The 18330-nt window shown below is 45.6% G+C and overlaps 1 protein-coding gene across 3 annotated transcripts in view; it reads right to left on the bottom strand.

Moving 5' to 3' along the window:
- Positions 1-18330, bottom strand: part of wdr95 (WD40 repeat domain 95) — a 220449-nt gene that overhangs the window by 106273 nt on the left and 95846 nt on the right. For all 3 annotated transcript variants that reach the window (XR_011935212.1, XM_072476980.1, XM_072476981.1), the window contains exons 6-12: positions 17432-17662; positions 15997-16079; positions 15804-15896; positions 15330-15375; positions 11801-11847; positions 4566-4683; positions 1395-1464 (exon numbers count right to left, since the gene is read on the bottom strand). Coding sequence is in view for 2 of the 3 variants with exons in the window: in XM_072476980.1 (XP_072333081.1) it covers positions 1395-1464; positions 4566-4683; positions 11801-11847; positions 15330-15375; positions 15804-15896; positions 15997-16079; positions 17432-17662 (688 nt within the window). In the remaining variant the exon portion in view is untranslated. The remainder of the gene's footprint in view (positions 1-1394; positions 1465-4565; positions 4684-11800; positions 11848-15329; positions 15376-15803; positions 15897-15996; positions 16080-17431; positions 17663-18330) is intronic.

Here is an 18330-nt window from a genome sequence, read left to right as displayed (position 1 = left end):
CGTTAATGCCACATCCTGGAGCCTACCACCTAATGTGACACTAGGGGAAAATAGTAATGTGGGCAGCAGGGAACTCAACACCACAATTGAATCTGGTGGCACCGCTACCAACCTGATCCTGGAGGGCCCCGATGGAATAAAGTGCCCAATTGGCAGCAGGGAAACTGTCACCAGGACTCTTGGCTCCTCCATGCCCATTTAAATGCTGCAATGATGGTTATCCCACTCCTGAGGGCTGCCAGCCAATTAGAGGCCTGCAGCTCTGCAGTGCCACTGGTAGATGTGGCCACTGCCAGTATTGCAGCAGCCATCCCAGAGGATGAGCAATGGATCATCTGGAGTCAGGTAAGTGGGCCGGGATGGGGCTCCCAGGGAGGGGGACACTGGTCAGGAGTTGACAGCAAGGACACGGGGTAGTTTCCTGTGGGGGGTCCCCTATTCCTAATGCCGGGTCCCTCGAGTCCCCTGTTTGCTGTTTGTTTCATACCAGTGGCAATGGGATGAAGTCGTTGAGTGATCACTTAAAGGCCTCAATTGGCCTCCTGATGGGAAGCCCAGCCCTAACGTAATCTCTCGGAGGTGAATAGGTAGTGGAACACGACCCCACACCCTCCCACCAAATCACATGGCTCACTCATCTCTGGGAGTTATTATATTCCACCCTGGATGCTAGGAAGCAGCAGTAACACAGATGGATGTGGGGGAAATGCGGTAAGATCTAGACCCTGTCTGATAGTTATATATTATGGGTGGGTAAAAGGAAGCCTGAATTGGTGGGTTTGGGATTTGGGGGATGGACATACAGGTGAGGCAGTGATAGGTATTCCTTTTGTCTAAGGAACAAATTTAACACCGATTTCTGTGTGATTCCACTAGAGCACAACCCCCACTGAGTGTTCCTGGAATTAATAACTGCAGTTCAATACAAATCCAAACAATCCAATCTAAAATTTATCTGGCAATCCGACACAATCTAACTTCAACATTCTTTTGCATGGCACTTTATTGACAGCTTTTCAAGAATCAAGCACACGCAAAGGTATTTACATTGTTCACAGTAGCTCAGGTTTAGTGTTTCTTGGAGCAGGAGACTAATGTTGCACTTTTAGGGGCTGTTTAGCACAGGGCTAAATCGCTGGCTTTGAAAGGAGACCAAGATAGGCCAGCAGCACGGTTCAATTCCCGTAACAGCCTCCCTGAACAGGCGCCGGAATGTGGCGACTAGGGGCTTTTCACAGTAACTTCATTGAAGCCTACTTGTGACAATAAGCGATTTTCATTCATTCATTTCATTGATATATTATTCTTGCTAACCTAGTTTCTCGTGAGGCACAGCTAAGGATACTTTAAAATAAGTCACTGTAGAAACATCCAATAAGCGAAGAATACTTTACCTATTACCAATGCTGAAGCTTCATGATTTGAGGAAGATATGATTGCTCCAATAGAATCATAATACTTAATCTGAAAGAAGAAATATGATTAAAACGTGCACAAGTGCGCACAATACATATTGAAAGAAAATAACTCACTTGAATTTTAAAGCTGTTTTCATTGTAAACTCAACAACCTGCACCCGCACAGACAGAGTGAAGCTGATTATTGTTTGTGGTGGTAATTCAGGAGGCTGAGGCACCCAGTTCATCTGTCCAATTTAATATTGACAGGATGCCTGATCATATTGTGTGTTTGGACATCATTTAAATACTGGATTGAAGCCGCCAGCACTAATCATCCATCTCAGAGACATCTTAATACCATCCTGCAGCTTTTAAAGGCAAGGCTGAATATTTAGTGTCAAGAAAAGGCCTTTAAATGCCAATTGAAGCTGAGGTGGAATCGTAGAGAATCTTCAGATTGGCAGTGTGACCTACGGTTCCCCTCTAGTTCCTCTGAGTTTACAATGAAAACAGCTTTAAAATTCAAGTGAGTCCTTTTTTTTCCACCAAAAGGCATTTTCTGGTTGCAGAGCACAGGAAGATCTACTGCCCACCTGCCTCATCAAGCATGAGGAAGTTCCTGGGTTACCCCAGGATTTTCACACATAGAGCTGGATTTTCATGGCGTCAGGGAAACTCAGCAGACCTTAGAAATGGGAGGCTGGACCGGGATGTGGAGGTGCACCCCCCACTTTCCAACAGATCTAATTTCTGATAGCAGGGGAAAGGGGGTGGGGCATGTTTCACCAGAGACGAAAATCCAAACTCAGCAGAGACATTTCAAATAGACTCCGTTTTGGCTGCCTCGAGGATCTTAAACCACAGATTGATGGAGTAGGCATAAACGGTCTTGAATAGAGGGGGTAACTGTAATGACCTGAAAGTTTTTAAATACACAATTCTTTAAACAGGCTCCAGCTGTCATTCAGGGTTAAACAATCTCTGCTTTGATTGATAGGTGTAAGTTTTAAAAAAAGAGTAGCATCTGTTTGTGCAGTTTCAATGGAGCTCTCTATTGACATTTACCTAAGGGTTATCAGGGTGTTATTTTGAATGCTTGGCTGAATTTCAACCATTCATTACAGAAATCAGCTATACTCCTGACCTTTAAAAAAATTATTTCACAGAATGTAGGCATCGCTGATTAAGTTAGCATTCATTCCTGATCCATAATTGCTGTTGAGAAGGTGGTAATGAGCCATCTTCTAGAACCACTGCAGTCGCTATGGTGTAGGTACACCCAAAGTGCTGTTAGAGATGGACTTTCAGGATTTTGTCCCTGCAACAGTGAAGGAATGGCGATATAGTTCCAAATCAGGATCACTTGGAAGATAATCTGCAGGTGGTAGTGTTCCCATGCTCTGCTGCTCTTATCCTCCATGATGATAGAAGTCGGGGGTTTGGAAGGTGTTGTTGAAGGAGCTTTGGTGAGCTGCTGCAGTGCACTTAGTGGATGGTAGACACTTAGTGGTGGAGAAAGTGAATATTGAAGCTGATGGATGGGGTGCCAATCAAGCGGGCTGCTTTGTTATGGACGGTGTTGACATTCTCATCCTGGAAAGTGGAGAGTATTCCAACACTCAGTTAAATGCTGCTTGGATGTCAAGACAATCATTCTCACATTCCCTCTGGAATCGTAGAGAATCTTCAGATTGGCGGTGTGACGTGTCCATGTTTGAACCGAGGCTGGAATGAGATCCGGAGCTGACTGGCCCAGGCAGAACCCAAACTGAGCGCCATTAGCAAGTTATCCTAAGTAAGTGCTACTTGAAAGCACTGTCAACGACACATTCAATCACTTTGCTGATGATCAAGAGTAGATTGCTGGGGTGATAATTGGCCAGGTTGGATTTGTCCTGCTTTGTGTGTACAGGACGCACCTGGACAATTTTCCACATTGCCAGGTAGATTTCAGTGTTGTAGCTCTATTGGAACAGCTTGGCCAGGGGTGCGGCATGTTCTGGGGCACAAGTCACAGAGTTACAGAATCACAGAATTGTTACGGTGCAGAAGCAGTCCATTCGGCTAATTGTGTCTTTGCAAGCTCTCCAAATGGGCATTCTGACTTAGTGCCATTCCCCTACCTTCACTCCGCAACTCTGCACATTGTTTCTATTCAAATAATCACCTAATGCCCTCCTGAACGCCTCGATTGAACCTGCCTCCACCACACTTCAACTACTTGCTGTGTGAAAACGTTTTTTCTCATATCACATTTGCAAATCACTTTAAATCTTCGGTTTTCAGTACTATTGTTGGAATGTTATCAGGGTCTATAACCTTTGCAGTATCCAGAGCCTTCAATTGTTTCTTGATATTACGTGGAGTGAATCGAATTGGCTGACATTTCAGATGTTGAGGCCCTCCGGAGGAGGCACCTCTGGCTGAAGATTGTTGCTCAAGATTGCAGGAGGACATTGCAGGGTCAGCAAGGCTGGGTTTGCCTTTGTCGTTTCTGGTGCCTAGGTCAATGCTGGGTGGTCCAACCAGTTTCATTCATTTTTGTCAACGTTGTAGCGGTTTTTGATACAACTGAGTGGCTTGCTAGGCCATTTCAGGGTGCACTTAAGAGTTAACCACATTGTTGTGGATTGGAGTCACATATAGGATAGATCAGGTAAGGAAGGCAGATTTCCTTCCCTAAAAGACATTAGTGCACCAGATGAATTTTTAGGACAATTGACAATGGTTTCATGGTCGCTATTACCGACACGAGCTTTTTAATTCCAGAATTATTAACTGAATTTAAATTACACCAGCTGCTTTGGTGGGATTCTAACCCAGGTCCACGGAGCATCAGCCTGAGCCTCTTGATTACTAGTCAAGCGATGTTTCCACTACGCTTCCATCTTCCCTTCATAATATAGGCAATTAAGGGCAGCATGGTGGCGCAGTGGGTTAGCCCTGCTGCCTCACGGCACCGAGGTCCCAGGTTCGATCCCGGCTCTGAGTCACTGTCCGTGTGGAGTTTGCACATTCTCCCCGTGTTTGCGTGGGTTTCGCCCCCACAACCCAAAGATGTGCAGGGTAGGTGGATTGTACACACTAAATTGCCCCTTCATTGGAAAAAAAATGAATTGGGTACACTAAATTTACTTTTTTTTAAAAACCAATCTGGGCAATTACCTGTGTTACCCAATCTTCATGTACTTTCCATCGAATGCAAGTGACATTTGGTGACAGGATGGAGTTTTCTAGGCTGATGGTGGGAAAATTATCCACCTTGGGCCACTTTTTCCATGTTCTACATTGAACAAAAAGATACATAAATTAAAATTTACTCTCCCAGCCCTGATCACACTCCATTACAAAATTAAAATGGAAGAAACATCCTTGATGAGTTGAATGGTCTTTTTTGGTTATATTCTGGTTTTCATGCCCTATGATTTTTTAAAAATTCATTTACGGGATGTGGGTGTCGCTGGTTAGGCCAGTATTTATTGCCCATCCCTAGTTGCCCTTCAGAACATAGTGGGGAGTTGCCTTCTTGAACCTCTGCAGTCCTTGAGGTGTAGGTACACCCACTGTGCTGTTAGGGAGGGAGTTCCAGGGTTTTGTTCCAGTGACAGTGAAGGAACGGTGTATATTTCCAAGTCAGGGTGGTGCGTGACTTGGAGGGGAACCTCCAGGTGGTGGGGTTCCCATGTATCTGCTGCTCTTGTCCTTCTTAGATGGTTGTGGACGTGGGTTTTGAAGGTGCTGTCTAAGGAACCGTGGCAAGTTACTGCGTTGCATCTTGTAGATGGTACTCACGGCTGACACTGTTCGTCGGTGGTGGAGGGTTTGAATGTTTGTGAAGGGGGAGCAATCAAATGGGCTGCTTTGTCCTGGATGGTGTCGAGCTTCTGAAGTGTTGTTGGAGCTGCACTCACCCAGAGAAGTGGAGAGTATTCCATTACACTCTTGACTCACCTATTTTAGTATTACTGCTAATTTACATTGAGCATAATTCTAGCTATCTACTAATTTCATAGTTATTTCATAGAATTTACAGTGCAGAAGGAGGCCATTCGGCCCATCGAGTCTGCACCGGCTCTTGGAAAGAGCAACCTACCCAAGGTCCACACCTCCACCCTATCCCCATAACCCAGCAACCCCACCCAACACTATGGGCAATTTTGGACACTAAGGGCAATTTAGCATGGCCAATCCACCTAACCTGCACATCTTTGGACTGTGGGAGGAAACCAGAGCACGTGGAGGAAACCCACGCACACACGGGGAGGATGTGCAGACTCTGCACAGACAGTGACCCAAGCCGGAATCGAACCTGGGACCCTGGAGCTGTGAAGCAATTGTGCTATCCACAATGCTACCGTGCTATTTGTAAAGATCTTTCTGTTTCTCTTCTTTTTCCTTACAAATTAATTGTGCAGGTTTACAACCACAAAATGGCCGCTGAGTTGTACCATTGGGCTACAATTGACCAAAAGTAGTTTTCCTTTGCAACAAAAGTATTGAACCTTACTGTAAATCTCAGTCAGAATTAATGATCCATTGTGAAGTATTTTAGTGAACATTGTTTTTAAGCAGGTACTGGGGGCTAGAGCAGAGAAACTTCTAAAATATTATTGCTTAACTTCATGTCTGGAATTTTCCTGCCGGCGGGATCTCCCAGTCCAGCTGTTGCGAAGCGAGATTTCAATGGCTCATTGGCTGGAAAATTCTGGCCATATATGTGGGTTTAATCCCACTTGTTAGGGGGTGGGATTTTCCGCTCCTGTCTTCTCAGCGGTGGTAACAGTGGCCGGGAGAGAGGGGGTGGGAGTGGAAATTCCCATGGGAGTTCCAAAATGGCTTTTACATCAATGGTTTCCCCAATCAATGCCTCTCCGCCCCCCCGCCCCCATCAGTGACATAACAGGAATGCCCACTTTTAAAAGTTGGGATCCCCATTTGGATGCTTTTGAATATAATTGGCAGGTACTTTGTCCTCCCATGTTAAATTATCCATTCACATCGACATGGGTGGGATTGCCAACCAGAATTACAACAGCTCCCCCACAACGTGCACCTGGCAAACAGAACCCTCCAGAGGCACACAGGTGCCCCAAGGGGGAGAGGGTCATGCCCCGGCAGTACCCTGGCACAGTGTCCCAAGTTGCATGGGGGGGGGGTTCAGTTTCTATGGCGGCGGGGTGGGGTATCCATAGTGATGGTTGGGGGTGGAGCTCTGTGTTTGGTTGGGATGGGGGTGGAGGGAGTTCCTTAGTTGGGGGGAGGGATGTTTCTATTCATATTCTTTAACAGCTGGACACCCCATGTTGTTGGCAGGGTGCGCTGTTACATTGTGGGACCCATCCGTTATATTTTTTTCGTTCATCAACCAATGTCACCAGCGAACTTCCCGCTGCTTATCCAGCCGGAGGTGACACTTTGCCATAAAATAGCAGAATGCCGCCCTTGATTTTAAAGGCTAGTTAGCCATGGGCACAAATCCTGTAATGAATGCTAAATCTCGCAAGAGGCCAAAAACTGTATTTGTGCCAACGAGACTTTCGAATGCGATCTTCCCAGTCCCTCTCCAATGATGCGATCAGGGTCATGTCCAGGAAGGGCTCATTCTAGATTCACGTGCTGTGACATCACGCCGTGAAAATCTCTACTGCCCTTTACAGACGGGAACTTGGCGCCTTGACCTTCCAAGAGGGAAGTTGGAGGTGGACGGGAATGACTCCACTGACCACCAGGGAGCCTAAGGGGGAGAGGGCGCTGTGCAACTCTGGGGGGGTAGGGTTGAACACAAAGAGTGCAGCTCTTGGAGGCCTGTGACTGATCGTGCAGTGGTCAGTAAGTCCGTTCTTGGTGGCCAGTACGTTCACTGTCAGATATTGGAGTCTGTGGGGCGGCACGTGGCACAATGGTTAGCATTGCTGCCTATGGCACTGAGGTTCGAATCCCGGCCCTGGGTCACTGTCTGTGTCGAGTTTGCACATTCTCCCCGTGTCTGCGTGGGTTTCACCCCCACAACCCAAAGATGTGCAGGTTAGGTGGATTGGCCATGCTAAATTGCCCCTTAATTGGAAAAAAATAATTGGGTACTCTAAATTTAAAAAAAAGAAATCGGAGTCCGTTGTTGGTGGTTAGTAAGTCTGTCCTTTGTGGTACTTGAGTCCTTTCGCAGGGGTATTTGACAGCAGGGGTTATGATCAGTGCCATGCAGCCTGGTCAGATTGGCAGGATGGGTGTGAGCCTGCAAGAGAGTACTACTTGTAGCCCCTGCCTTGGGGGGGGGGGGGGGGGGGGGGGTTGATATCTGTTGCTTGAGTAGCCAAGGGGGGGGGTTGATATCTGTTGCTTGAGTAGCCAAGTGCCTATTAGCACTGCCTAAGGAGGAGACAATTGTGTCCAGTTAGTATGTTGAGATTAATGCTTGTTCCAATGATTGGCCGTCAGGGGTTAACCTTTCACATCATCAGCCCCCACAGTATCGGATCCAAGGCTGAAACTCGGCTTTAGGTGTCAGGCCTTGCAGATAGTGTCTTGGGATCAAGGGCCAGGGGGTTCATTGCTCCCGGGCTTCCCAACTCCTGCATGTATGGTTCCTTGTACCCTTCCTTCCCAAAGCACATCTCACCGACAAGAAGTCTAAGTCCAGGTACGATGATTAAACACAAGTCCCTCCTGAAAAATCCTGCAGTGGTCCCATGAGCAAGGGAAGGGAGCCATCGCCTGATGACCAGCTGTGAGTCTGAGTGGGTGAGGGCTGATTCAAAGAATCGCCCTGTTCTGGAGATGGAACAAAAATTGATATTGGTGAGTGCAGGAGCGCTGCAGCCAGTTGAGGTTGACTCTAACGCTCCTGGGCGACACGGTGGCACAGTGGTTAGCACTGCTGCCTCACAGCTCCAGGGTCCCGGGTTCAATTCCAGCCTCGGGTGACTGTCTGTGCGGAGTCTGCACTTTCTCCAGTGTCTGCATGGGATTTCTCCGGATGCTGCGGTTTCCTCCCACAGTCCAAAAATGTGCAAGTTAGGTGGATTGACCATGTTAAATTGCCCCTTAGTATCCAACAGGTTAGGTGGGGTTACTAGGTTCCGCATTCAATGCAGGAGGGTGATGATGACTCGCAGTGAGAAATGGTCTATGATGCTCCTCAGAGATACTGCTAATATCTCAGTTAGAGGATTCCCTGCAGTCTCGGGGAGATGCCGTGTTTTCCTGTTAGCCTCTGTAGTGGGAAACACCCCACGTTCCCACCCTGCCACAGGGCTTACTCTTTGAATGGGAGAATTTCGCCCAATGAGTTAACAGTCACTTTGGATATGATTTTTGCGTAAATTAGCATTTTTCACCTCCACAATCCACTTCTTTCAAGAAGCATTTCAAACTAAATTCACCTGTAAATAAAAGGCAAATTTCACCTTATATATTTATATTAAAATTATTAAATAATCCAATTTAATGTTCCATAAAAAAAAGTGATAAATCAGAGCAGAAGATCCTCTACTTTTAACTTCCAACAGACACCTTTCCACAGAGTCCAGATCAGTTGTGTAGTACCACGTTGCCTTCAAATGTACTAATAAATTAATGACCTCCTTCATAGACTGTGAAATCTGTTCAGCTCTATCTAGTCTACAACCATTTTCCTGGACAATCCCCTACACCCCTGGAAAAGTAAATCACAGAAAGCTCAGATATCTGTCGAATCTATCCTTTCACTATTTATTCTTGGCCAACTGCCTTTGAAATGAAATGCAAATCGCTTATTGTCACGAGTAGGCTTCAATGAAGTTACTGTGAAAAGCCCCTAGTCACCACATTCCAGCGCCTGTTCGGGGAGGCTGGTACGGGAATTGAACAGTGCTGCTGGCCTGCCTTGGTCTGCTTTAAAAGCCAGCGATTTAGCCCAATGACCTAAACCAGCCTTTGGCATGGTGTTTGCAAGTTGTCAGCAGTTCAGAATCAATCATGTTGAATACTTCATTCAATCATCTCTAGCTGAACTTATCCTTGGATTCCTAAACGTATTCTTAATTCAAATTCACCCAGCTCAACACAGCATTTTATTGCTTTTGCTGAAAAGGTGTTTCACATTAGCACGATAGAATCCCTACAGTGCAGGAGACGACCATTCGGCCCATTGGTTCTGCACCGACGCTCTGAAATAGCACCCCTCCGAAGGTCACTCCCCCGCCCGATCCCTATCCACCTAACCTGCACATCTTTGGACAACAAGGAGCAATTTTATCATGGCTAATCCACCTACCCTGCACTCCTTTGGACTGTGGCAGGAAACCGGAGCACCCGGAAGAAACCCACGCAGACATGGGGAGAAAGTGCAAACTCCACGCAGTCACCCAATGCCGGAATTGAACCCAGGTCCCTGGTGTGGAGAAGCAGCAGTGCTAACCACTGTGCAGCCCAAGGTATGCCATGCCATGGGGGTGGATGGATAGGAGGGAGGACTCTTAAAATCCAAGAATATTGGACGCCATAACAGGACCATCATTGGCACCCATGTGCTACTCAGTAATTAAATACAGTAAGCTCACCTCTGTCCAAATCTGAGTTCGGAAGAGAGCAAGGCAAATAAATATCTGGTTGGGAATGGCAATGAAAATTAAGTACAGTCAGGGGATAATTAAATACTCCATGTGATTTTCTGCTACTGGTTTGTGTGTGTGTGTGTGTGTGTGTGTGTGTGGGGTGGGGAGATGATCAGGATTGAACAGTGGAAGGATGGATGAATATTAAAGTTTGCCTTGAACTGTGATCAGGGAATTTTTACGCAAATATTTTCTTCAAGAAATTAAATTTCTTGCAGTGAGGAAGAGGGTGGGTCCAATGTTGGGTGGAATATATGTGACAATTAAGTGGCAGCCACGGAGTCAATGATTTATTGTTCCATGCTATCTTGCATTATGATTGCCAATGTAACACTTCCCTCCTGCGACACCGAGTTCAGACCTTTCTGATATGATTCCTGAAAACGGGTTGAAGAATAAAATCAGGCTATGGGGCAAAAGTATGAAACCAGTATGTCAAAAACACGGCAGTTGTCAAATCTGACTATCAGCACATGGTCACATGGACAGCTGGGTGCATCAGTACTTCTAAAAACTCCTCAATCTTCCAATTTATTTACCTTCACGAAAGAGTAAGCTAAATAATATTAGTTCATCTTCCCATCAATATTAAACCAATCACCAAAAGATAGTTAATGTAATAACTTGATATTAGTTCTCATGTTCTGTGACACGATGCAGCCATTTTGAAATATTTAGGAGGAGGATGTGCCTAGTTTTTATGATCGGAAACATAAGAAAAATGAAAAATGGGATCCTCCTTTTTACTCATTTTTTAGGTTCTAACAATATTCTATGGCTGAGAAAGTGGAGAGATAGTTTGTTGAATAACCAGGACAAAGAACTGATGGACAGCTCCCTTCTTTTCGCATTGTCAAACCAACAAATTTCTGCTCATCCAATGACAGTATCTGGGCATGATGGTCAGAGATGTGGTGCACTTGATGCACTGTTCACACTTACACTCACAGCATCTCACATGAGCAGAAAGAGATAAAACAAATGTGTTATTGTCAAATCTTGTAATCCCAGAAAGTTTCATTGCTCACCAACATGCAAATGATTTTTGTTTTAAATCCAGTCTACCTTTTCCTGGAAGCCATTTGCTGGTCCCCTTCACTCATTTCCATTCTTTATACATGTGGCTGTGCCAAAAGTGCATTCAATTGAGATAATCAGAGTTGAACCTGACTTGTCCCCTTTTCTTTCTCTCCCTCATCTGGAGAAATTAAGTGTAATGTAAAAGTGAAGTCACCATAGTCTGCATTCCCCTTTGAGGGGGAGAGCTGACTTGTGGTGTTTTAAACTGAGGGGAGGATCTAGGTTAAGAAGGTTGAATAACCTCAGCTGGTATGGGGATTAGAACCAGGCTGTTGGCCTACACTCTGCTTCATCAACCAGCTGTCCAGCCAACCGAGCTAAACTGGCCCCACCTCTGTCAGAGGTAGTGGGTTAACTCATCAACAGATCGAGGTGCTGGGTTAACAAATCAACAGATCGAGGTGCTGGGTTAACACATCAACAGATCGAGGTGGTGGGTGAACTCATCAACAGATAAGTTTTGAACCTGAGGCCTTTTAGGCCATGCATCAGCACTAGTGAGTTATGCACCTGTGATCAATAATCAGGATTTGTTACCTCAAATTGATTTATTCACAACTGTTCCATGATTTTTAAGGTCAGAGATTTGGAAAATCTGTTCACGTGATTTGAAATCAAGCCACTTGTACTGAAAAAGAAGCATCTTAATCTCTTGTCATCATTTCGGAGAATAGAAACATTCAGAGACATTTTCAATTTTAATAAAGTATTTTGGCATATTATACAAACCTCAAAGTCTCCGCTACAGATTTCAGAAGTAAAATGTTCACACAGCCCTGCAATGAGAAAAATGTTTAAATTTACAATGACGGAAATGTCAGGATTGCAGTATCCAACAATGGGCGGGGGAGTATACTTCTGGTTGCAATGTGCAGCAACAATGTGAGTCCATTTAGAAATAATGTTAAAAACTGTGCTACACATGGAGACCAAAGCTATTCTTGCCCTCGTGCGCCAAGAATTCCCTCACTGTTTAATCAGTCAGCTACTGCATCTTTGACACAGAGGATTAATGAAATCCCTGTTTGTAAGAAAGGGAAATTAGTTCTTACTGCTCTTGCAGTTATTACTAATGTCCAACAGGATCTTATTTCATCCACACTAACTGCTATAGGGCTTTCATTATTCAATGTTCTGCCCTCCTCTTCACAATGCTGACCAATACAACGGCATGGTTTCAAAAGCAATGACAGCCCTCTGGCAATTAAGATGACTGCACTGACCGTGCCTCGAAATATATGTGGTTTCAAATATTGATGCTGCAAATCCAACTAAAAAGTACAATAGGAAGCAAACGTATTTACAGCATGCTGCTGTTATATTGTGCATTTTGGACTAATTGCTCTCAAACCAAGATTGACTCCAAATATTTGGGACAATGATACCAATTCCAAGATTTTATAGAAAAGATGGGGAAGAATACGGTGCTTTTCTGCAGATTGAGAATGTAGATAATGCCAACATACATGGCCCATAAGAAACACATTAGCCTTGGAGGACATGAGCTAGACTCTCATCCATTTGTGCCTCTGATTCTATTGCCTTTGTAGAATGTACTCATTACAACATCAACCTTTGCTCCTTTAACTTTTTTCTGTTGTAGTTAATGATTGCAGTGCAAATTTAATATTTTGTTTTAATTCTTTCTGGATAGCCAACATTTTCAAAGCCCTTCCCTAATTGCCCTTGGGATGGTACAGCTTTACGAGTACGGAAAGTGTATGTGGTAGTATCAGGTATTGCGGTACCCGAGAGGCTGTAGACCATTGGGTAAGCCTAGCAGCTTACCATTGGCTGTTGGTATGTGGCTCCGCCCTGACAGGCAGGGTATAAGAAGATGACGTCCCAGCAGCCCTCATTCTGTACCGAAGCTGCTGGGGAACAGATCTAGTCTATTAAAGCCTTCAGTTATGATGCAACCTCGTCTTCGAGTCTAATTGATCGTGCATCAGTGTACTGGTGCATTCAGGACTGCCTGCAGTGTAGAATGATGTGTTGGGTGTTCTGGATCACATACAGGTCACCAACACTAGAAAAAGTGCAACACTATTTTATTGAATCATTAACTGTTTAGACATACTTAGACTGTGAGTTAATACGATACAAGCTTTAACTAAAGACCTCTGCCTTGTCCTAACCAGTCGATGCACTCAGCACATGGTGAATGTCTGTGTTGCAGACTGGGAGCTCTGTCCTCCTAGCTAGCTGCAACTCGAATGAGCGGGAACTCTGATGCTCCCTGTCTTTATAGTGCGTGTGCTCTCACTGGTGATTGGCTGCGGTGTTGTGTGTGTTGATTGGTCCCACTGTGTGTCCATCAGTGTGCGTCTGCACCATGATATACTGGTGTATATTATGACATCCCCCCCCTTTTATGAAAAATGTACCTGCCTGGCAATAAATAGTGTATAGTGAATGTTCCTGACTACGTGTGTGTGAAATATCTACAGGACTCTGTACATAAAAACTAACCTATTTTACATGGGAAGGTGCCTGGTGCAGAAAAACAGTATGTCACAAGAATAACGAGATGAACACTATATACAAACCACTTGAACGATTAAACGGAAGAACAGAACAAATCAGAAAGTCCATAAGTCCACAAAGTTCACAAATTAAGTCTCTGAGGTGGGCGACGAATTCTGGTTGACTGTTAGGGTGGCACACCATTCATCGTCTGGATCGATGCTGTATACCGACAGCGGCTGGTGTCTTTGCTTCGGGGACAGCCTGTTTTTCGTTATGAGACCGACTCGAAAAGGCGCCTTCGGGTCCTCGGTGTCACTGCTGTGTGGGAGGTCCGCATCGAACTCGGTGACCGTGGGTTGAATTGCCCGAACATTCCTGCGAGGCTGGCTGAAGCGATGGGAGTTGGCAGGCTGAGCTGCTCGACAGAAGGCAGCATAGTGGCCAAGTCTTCCACATCGTAGGCATTGTCGAGATTTTGCGGGGCTTTGCTGCTTTAAATGAGCGGAGCCACAGTTGCCACACGTCGTGACATCAGCATGTTTGCTGCGCCACCGCGCATGCGCGGTGTGGTCGTGCGTGATGCGCGCCTGCGCATTACGTTCTTCAACGTCGCCGTCTCCTCGTTTGGTGCGTACAAGCGCGGGAGTCCGTGAAAAGCGCGCGAAATGGCCGCCCTCATCCAGGCTGAGGCCCTGGAGGTGCTCAATCACTTGGACCCGTTCCGCCTCGTGGGGACCTTGCCGCGCCGTTTCAGCCGCTTGTATATGGGAATACCAACCCGTGGCGTTTTCATGTAAGACACAGGTCTCAATGGCAGTCGCTAGGGTGAGTTGCTTTACTTTGAGAAGCTGCTGACGCAGGGGGTCCGACTGAACGCCAAAAACGATCTGGTTGCGTATCATGGAGTCGGAGGTGGGCCCGTAGCTGCAAGATTGCGCAAGGATGCGGAGGTGCGTGAGAAAGGATTGGAAAGGTTCATCCTTACCCTGCAAACGCTGCTGGAACACGTAGTGTTCAAAACTTTCATTCACCTCTACGCTGCAGTGAGTGTCAAACTTGAGGAGGACCGTCTTGAACTTCGTCTTATCTTCATCATCTGCGAAGGTGAGAGAGTTGAAAATGTGTATGGCATGGTCCCCGGCCATGGAGAGGAGAAGAGCAATCTTTCTGGTGTCCGAGGCGACCTCCCTGTCCGTGGCTTTTAGGAAGAGCTGGAAGCACTGTTTGAAAATCTTCCAGTTGGCCCTGAGGTTGCTGGCGATGCGGAGCGGCGGCGGCGGGCTGATGTTGTCCATGTTGCAGGATGACGGAATGCTGGCGGAAGGCAGATCACTTGCAGGTAGGTCTAAGAAGTGCTAGTATCCCACCACTCCTGGTATCATGATGTGTTGGGTGTTCTGGATCACATACAGGTCACCAACACTTGAAATAGTGCAACATTATTTTATTGAATCATTAACTGTTTAGACATACTTAGACTGTGGGTTAATACGATACTAGCTTTAACTAAAGACCTCTGCCTTGTCCTAGCCAGTCGATGCACTCAGCACATGGTGAATGTCTGTGTTGCAGGCTGTGAGCTCTGTCCTCCTAGCTAGCTGCAACTCGAATGAGCGGGAACTCTGATGCCCCCTGTCTTTATAGTACGTGTGCTCTAACTGGTGATTGGCTGCGGTGTTGTGTATGTTGATTGGTCCCACTGTGTGGCTGCACCATGATATACTGGTGTATACTATGACATAGAACTGTATTATAAATGCACCACCACTTTCTTATATAATGATCTCACCTGGTCATCCCCATACAGAATCATGCAGTCACCTTCACCTGTGGAGCTGAAGAACAAAAGAAGTTAAATTTATGCCAAGGCACGATAGCCTCTCATCGCCCTTTCCAGATATTTGGACCATTTTGCAGCAAACCAGATCTTTGAATGTAATTCTGATTCATTGCCAGCAGCCCTGAGGACTTCCTTGCTTCATTTTTTTTACAAGTGAAAACACAACTAAAAGGTCTTCCGTTATTTTTACAAGCTGTATAATAGTATTGGAGGCAGAATATTGGGCTAATTTAAGAATAGGCTGAATACTATCATTTATTGGGAAGGATGTTGGTTCAGGATTGATGTCCTTTCTCACTCATTTTAATACTATAATCTTGTAAAATGTTGAAAATGCACAAGCAGTATATGATTTTGATATTAAGTAAAAAGATTCAAATGGACCAAACACCAAGTAGTGCGTCACCAGCTGATATTCCTCACCAGTAGTCAAGTTGCAGTGGTCCGGATTCCAAACCGGTGATCTGACAATATGGCTCCAAGGTAGACAGCTCATAAATCTGAATTTCCCGATCTCTAAATTGAAAAAGTTAAAGAAATAACAAGATCGAGTTTTGAAATGCCTCATGTGTCTTCATGTGACATACAAAATAAAGCTGACAGAAAGAATCCATACCCAGTACTGAGGATGAACTTGTTATATTGAGACATGATGGTGAAGTCAGTTATCCATTTTGGCTTTTGGCCAATAGGCCGCACCTAAAAAGTAAAAGCAACGGAGTCATTCATATTCTTGCAGCTTATATTGGGCAACACACATATCGATGACGGTGGCAATACAGGTGGCGGTATTGCATAGTATGTGGTCACCTCAACCCAAGCCAAATGTACAGGAGTCGAGATGTATTCTGACCCTCTTATCAAAGTGACTTCTGATGTGGTGCCATTAACTTGACACCATCAGGCCCTTGGCTATCACACCTAAATGGTCAAATTTCATCACCTTGCCACATCACACACTGCATTTACCCAATGAGCAATCACAGCACCCGATATTCACTGAATACGTAATTTGTCTGGGACGGCATGGTGGAGCAGTGGTTAGCATTGCTGCCTCACGGCGCTGAGGACCTGGATTTGATCCCGACGCTGGATCCCTGTCCGTGTGGAGTTTGCACATTCTCCCCGTGTGTGCGTGTGTTTTGCCCCCACAACCCAAAGATGTGCAGGTTAGATGGATTGGCCACGCTAAATTGCCCCTTAATTGGAATAAAATAATTGAGTACTCTAAAAAAAATTGTTTTCAACTTGTCTGGCTCTCTCAACGGCCCAACTAGTTTATTCAGTGAATAGTGGAATCACAATAACCTGCGGGTCCAATGTTCAAGCTACAATAAGAAGGGTAGATAAATCAAACTTACTTATCTGACTCGCTACATTTTGTGAATGTCATGAAATTGGATAGGACCAGGTTCGGTAGTGATGCGTCCACTCTGAATATCTGGAGCCTGGATTGTAACTAGCAGTGAGAAACTGTACTGGTAAATTATTTTATTGCCCTCTAATAATGATGGAAACCGGAAATATGCAGTTAAAGGTGCCCAGGTTACTTGTTCACCGTAATTATGAGCCCCCAGTCTAAATCGGGTGAGAATTGCAGGGGTCAGCTAAATACAAGATAAATTGTTGTTGGGGTGGGGGAGGGGAGGGAGGGGCAGAGGCAGCAGTGGCCCAAATATTTTTTGGGCCCCGGAGTGGGATTCAAATTTGGACCCCCATTCTGTGCAGCAAAGTAACTCCATAATCGGCTTTTTGCCCATACAGTTGGGCGATTTCAGAAATTTGTGTTGGGAAACATTCAACAATACTTGAAAAAAAACCTCAATGTAAATTACAGGTAAACACTGCTGATTAGAACCTCGCAGTGCGTTACACCAATGAACATCGATAAAGGGGCACAGAATACAACTGAACCAATACCAGGCCCAAATATTGTGCACCTTAGCAATTGCACGGATATTTTTTAAACTTTTACTGGTGGCACATTGGTCCAATGGTTCTGTTTGAATTCTATTTCCATGAGTTCAATGACTGTTTACAAACAGACGTACAAAGAGTTTCCTGCTGCGTTTCAGTTTTAGCTCAGCTGACCAGAAAGAAATATTTCCATCCTCTCTCATCATGATGAAGGTATCATCGGGTGTGAAGTAGATGCGAAGGATCTGCTCTGCATGAGTGAGCTCCTGGACTGTGGCAGGAAGGGTGAATGAAATACGTTTGGACCGTGTATAGGATTCTTCAACCTCCTTGTACTTCAGCTGCATGTAGGTACAGAATTCATCCTGTCAAAGAAACACAGGGGACAGGAACTAGTGAAGAACACAGGAAACGAGAGGCTGTAACATGATCAAAACGTTTGAGAATCAGAGCAGGAATGAGAAACAGATCAGAAGGAAGATACATCAGCAAGACATTGGTGAAACAGAATTAGAATCTGCTTCAATTTGGATACCGTATTGGGCGCGACTCAACAAAGCTTTTCTTTGTCCGGTTTCGGGCCTGTTGAGCAGGGTATTTCTTGGTGACTGCAACGCCGAGAAACACACCGCTATTCAACGGTACTTTGCCAGGTTTTTTTGGTGTTGGGGTGTTTCTCTCCGCTTGGCCGCACTTAGAGTGATTCAGCTCGGCAGCAGGAAAGGCTCCTCGCAGATCGCGGGAGCCATTTTGTCTGCAGGCTCCAACCTCCCCCACCCCCAGCTTTCAGGACACCCATCCACCATTTTTGTGCCACCCTCCCCCAACCTTGGGGAGGCCCCCCAGGAACACCCCCTTACACCCCTCCCAACCCCCCAACCTGTTAAGGCACCCATAGGCCTGATCCCTGCCAGTGCCAACCTGGCACCCAGGCAGCCTGACACTGCCATACTGGCACACTGGCAGTGCCCCTGCCAGGTTTGCAGTGCCAGGGCAATACTTCCAGAGTTCTCAGGTGGCACTATCAGGGTGC

This window comes from Scyliorhinus torazame, chromosome 15, assembly GCF_047496885.1.
Source record: "Scyliorhinus torazame isolate Kashiwa2021f chromosome 15, sScyTor2.1, whole genome shotgun sequence".
In the NCBI taxonomy this organism is placed as follows: domain Eukaryota; kingdom Metazoa; phylum Chordata; class Chondrichthyes; order Carcharhiniformes; family Scyliorhinidae; genus Scyliorhinus; species Scyliorhinus torazame.
This window is presented reverse-complemented; position numbering and strand designations above follow the sequence as displayed.